General features: G+C 38.7%; 1 protein-coding gene across 4 annotated transcripts; it reads left to right on the top strand.

The window, feature by feature from the left end:
* Positions 1-1,089: 1,089 nt before the first annotated feature.
* On the top strand, positions 1,090-3,841 carry hmgb1b (high mobility group box 1b). 4 transcript variants are annotated; one of them, XM_054604859.1, is made up of 5 exons: positions 1,090-1,236; positions 2,420-2,575; positions 2,712-2,857; positions 2,969-3,143; positions 3,278-3,841. In XM_054604859.1, exons 2-5 carry the CDS (start codon positions 2,429-2,431, stop codon positions 3,401-3,403), a joined length of 594 nt encoding a protein of 197 aa, XP_054460834.1. In that variant the 5' UTR covers positions 1,090-1,236; positions 2,420-2,428; the 3' UTR covers positions 3,404-3,841. The 4 variants fall into 4 exon arrangements, with proteins under 4 accessions (XP_054460834.1, XP_054460678.1, XP_054460752.1 ...); XM_054604703.1 differs by having other exon boundaries at positions 1,090-1,312; XM_054604777.1 differs by having other exon boundaries at positions 1,093-1,303.
* The last annotated feature ends 794 nt before the right edge of the window (positions 3,842-4,635 follow it).

The raw sequence follows: 4,635 nt of genomic DNA, 5'->3' as shown, positions 1-4,635 counted from the left end.
ATAACGTTAGGCCTATTACAATATAGCACTCTGAATTACAGTTGTGTATTTGAAACTTCATTGATAGTTTGTTGACAGTATTAATCCACATTTACATAAGTGAGATAAAATAAGATAATCCTTTATTAGTCCCGCAGCGGGGAAATGTACAGGATTACAGCAGCATAGGGTATAGTGCAAACAAGAGACATAGTAAAAAATAAAAAAAACAAGATCAAAAGTAAGTATTATAAATAGCAAATAAGCAATAAAAACAGTAAAGAATCCGCAATAACTGAAATATTATATGTACAGACAGAATAACTATTATAACTGCAAAAAACATTAATGCAATAACATTTTTTTATTTTGTTTTCTTGTTTAGAATGTATTATTATTATAAATCATATCTTGTAAAAATGCTTTTTCAACAATATTTCATACCATATGTATTTTCTTTTTGCATTCGTTATAGTATTGTGATTTTTTTAAAAAAATATTATATAGGTGGAGGCTTCAGTGGGCTTTCTGCCTCTTCCTGCACTGTAATATAATCTATCAATGTTGTGTTTTTTATATTTTTCAATTGTGCAAATAAACCAAACTAAAACTATTATAACTATCATTGCACAAGTGTACGTTGTGCATGTAATTGCACATTGTAATAGCACTATTATTATGATTTAATGCTGCACTTATTGAATTTGTATTTGTTTACTGCACTTATCCTATTCGTAGTAGTTTGTAGCACTTATTATATTCGGATTAGTCTGTTGCAATTATTGTTTTCATAGTAATCTGCCTCTGCACTATACTTTTGCTCTGGCTTATGCTTTAAGATGCTTGTTTAAGAAAGGAGATGCACTTATGACTTCTGGTGACTAGTAGTTCTCTTGAATACCTATGTTGAATACACTTCCTGTAAGTCGCTTTGGATAAAAGCGTCTGCTAAATGACTGTAATGTAATTTAATTTACTCAAGTAAACTCCCTCATGCATAATCATTCCACCACACAAGTCCGCTCTTGTTCATCCATGGTTTTCTCCTTCATAAAGTAAAGGCGTTGGCTGTGCGACATTCAAGTTTAGCGCCACCGCCGCTAGTTTTGAACAACCAACTGCACAACAAGCAGGACCGAGACAGAGCGTGTCCAATAAGATACTCCAAGGAGGCGACGGCAGCCAATGTCCAACAGCCGGAGCCCGACACACAGGCACATATAGTCATCCTCGCAGCCGGAGCACCGCGCACTGACGGTACTTTTCCTCCCATTGTTTGAGACGTACCGACGTAGAGCTGGCTTCATATAGCGCTGTGGCTGGGGTAAGCATGGTACATTCACTTAGTACAGGCGGCGTCTCTTGTGTGACTGCTATGAATGAGCTCTCGGGCTGTGAGAAGTTTTTTGCACGGGAAAAAACCCCGGTTTGTAACCTTGCACATTATGCATGACTGAGCTGGTTGGGATGCTAACACAATAGCAAGATTGTGCTGTTAAACTGCGTAGTTGCCCAATAACCTGAACAAGGGTGCAATGCATATCGCCCAATGACCGAGACAACCACTACGCATGGGTTATCGTAACGTCCGCTGGTGTGTTACCAGCTACTCACAACGCTATAGCACCGCTATGCTATGCTATGTTATGCTATGCTATGCTATGCTAGCCCTGTAATGGTGGCCGCCTTGCTATCAGAGAAGATGCCGCTAGCTAGAAGGTGGAGGTGGGTTAATACGATATGAGTGGTGCTGAAGCAGCCCCCGTACAGGCGGAGCATCCTCGTCGCCACTTTGATTGAAACTTTAAATGAAATAATCTGAAATGTCGAGAGGTTTAAAAAACACAAAAAAACGAGGCCCGCTGATGTGCCGTGAGCCATTGTTCGCAATCAAATCAGCCATTTTAATAATCGTCTCATGAAATTAGCAGTGTGTCATGCCAGCCAGCTAGCTAGCCTAGCTAGCCTAGCCACACGGCTATAGCCCAAACCCGATAGGACACAAAGGGAAAGTGGAGCCACATCGGCTAGCAGCTAGAGAGAACAATCAAACGCGGTGGGAGCTAATGCTAACCCAGCGTTACTCATCTACATGCTGTTTGAATAGGAGGCCAAGGTGACGAGACCGCATCATTCACGCTCCGTCCTCAACTTTGCTGCTATATCACTGCATGCTGGAAATAAAGGACAACTTAACTGATGCATAGTTGAATATTAAAGGATGCATCATGTTGGCCTCTACATACAATGGATTATTAGTCATCCCAGACACCCTCCTCCCAACACCCGATTCAAACAATAGCTGGAACTGACAAAGCAAGAGGTGGGCAATTGTCTAGGGATATATTTAGATATTGCCACTGCTGCTGCATGAATATGTTTGAATGTATTTCTCTTATAATATGTTTTTTAAATATATATATATTTATATCCATTTTAGCGATCCAAGATGGGAAAGGATCCAAGGAAGCCGAAGGGCAAAATGTCCTCATATGCCTACTTTGTGCAAACATGCCGTGAGGAACACAAGAAGAAGCATCCAGAGGCCTCTGTGAACTTTGCAGAGTTTTCCAAGAAATGCTCAGAGCGATGGAAGGTAAAATAAAATTCTCTCAATATCTGAATGATGGTTATTCTTTTTTTATTCTCTGAATACAATATTTTTCTTTGAAGCTACTTCAATGTCATGTCTTCTAGATTATCTGTTTGAACCTGCTTTTGTCTTCCCGCAGACAATGTCACAGAAAGAGAAAGGCAAGTTTGAAGATATGGCCAAACTAGACAAGGTGCGTTATGAGAGGGACATGAAGAATTACGATCCCCCCAAGGGCCAGAAGAAGAAGCGGTTCAAGGACCCCAATGCCCCCAAGAGACCACCGTATGTACCATAATGATCTTGCTCCACACCAACGTGTTTTTTTCCTTCTGACAGTTGTCAGTGAAACGTGGATTGAGAGAACTTATCTGGCACATTTTTTTCCCCCCACAGGTCTGCATTCTTCCTATTCTGTGGAGACTTTCGCCCAAAGGTAAAAAGTGAGCATCCTGGTCTTACCATTGGAGACACGGCAAAGAAGCTGGGAGAGATGTGGAACAGCTCATCTGCAGAGAACAAGCAGCCGTATGAGAGGAAGGCTGCCAAGTTGAAGGAGAAGTATGACAAGGTGAAAAGACAAAGCTTGACTTGTTCGTGTGAAAATCATATTTTGTTGTTCTTGAGGTGTCTATTTACTTTGAATAACGTGAAGGGGTAGGTTTCTCTGTAGTGCTAAAAACAGATTTGTTGTGCTCTCCACAGGATATTGTTGCTTACCGCACAAAGGGCACAGTGGATTCAGCCTCTGCTGCTACAGCAGATGATGACGATGAAGATGAGGAAGAAGAGGATGACGATGATGACGATGATGATGACGATGATGAGTAAATTGCACAGGGATGGGAGTTTTGTTTATGCCATATTACCCCAATATACTCAATTCACCATCTTGAAACATAAGTCAGACTGAACAAGAACATGTGTATATTTAATGTTTTTAAGATGTACAGTGTTATTCTTCTTTTCCTTTGTAAAGTTAACACTACATATCTTAAGTTTGAGATTTTCTAGTAGTAGTTCTTTATTCCCTGCCATATTATGTAACAATTTAGGAGGTCAAAAAAAAAAAACTGTAAGAAAGTAACTAGTCTAGGTGTTAAAACTCAAAAACTAGATTTCTGAGTTGGTAGTGTATTTTTCTTTATTTTCAAAAAAATATTTTTTTATGTGCTGTCCCAGTGTCTTTTTATTGTTCTTTGAATACCACTCTAATATCAAACACAGCTGTGGACATTCGAGAATGTCTTCAATAAAGGTCGTTTTTTTTTTTTTTTAAACAAAGTTTGTTTTTTTCTTCTTTTCATTTTATTTATCTCAACATCTCCCAAGCCACCCAGTCAGTTATCAAAGAGCAAACGTGTAGAACATGTAGCCTATCAAGTATTCACACAAATAATTAAAATATTCTGGGTTTTGATGTTTTTCATTTAAAAAGTATAGCTGGTGGCTGCACAAGTGAGTAAGTGCAAGATGACACAACTCTTGTTTCTGCTGTCATAAGTCAACAGTATAGTGGAATTAAGCTATTCTTAACAAAAATAAGATCTACTCGACAGCTTGATTTTACTGGAGCGAGGCGTCCTCTGAGTAACAATATGTAATTGGACCAAGGGAGATGTTTTCCCCGCAGAACAACCAAACATGTTCACAAACATGTCTTACTACAAATATAAGCTTTTGCATAGTTGTTGATTCCAAACACAGTATTGGCTGGGATTTTAAAATAGTTAATCAGTCAGTGCTCTGCAGGATTATTGCATTTACCTGGAAATAGGAATTTTTCCATAATTAATATAGTTAGAAAAAAGGAAAACCACTACTGCAAAAGTGTAGAAACATGAATATAGGAAAGTGTACAATATAACAATACAGCTGTTATATATTACAATTGAAATGCTCTAATTGCTCTGGAAATATGCAAAACTACACAGTATGAGGTGTGTTATTTTACTGCCTGATTTGTATCCTTTCATGTGCTAGGCTTCCTCAGCTCAATTTTGTTTTCCCAAGTAACTTTGAAAAGTGAGACGTTTATAATTGTACTGTGGTTTAGGGGGCCT

Source organism: Anoplopoma fimbria, chromosome 1, assembly GCF_027596085.1.
Source record: "Anoplopoma fimbria isolate UVic2021 breed Golden Eagle Sablefish chromosome 1, Afim_UVic_2022, whole genome shotgun sequence".
Taxonomy (NCBI): Eukaryota; Metazoa; Chordata; class Actinopteri; order Perciformes; family Anoplopomatidae; genus Anoplopoma; species Anoplopoma fimbria.
This window is presented reverse-complemented; position numbering and strand designations above follow the sequence as displayed.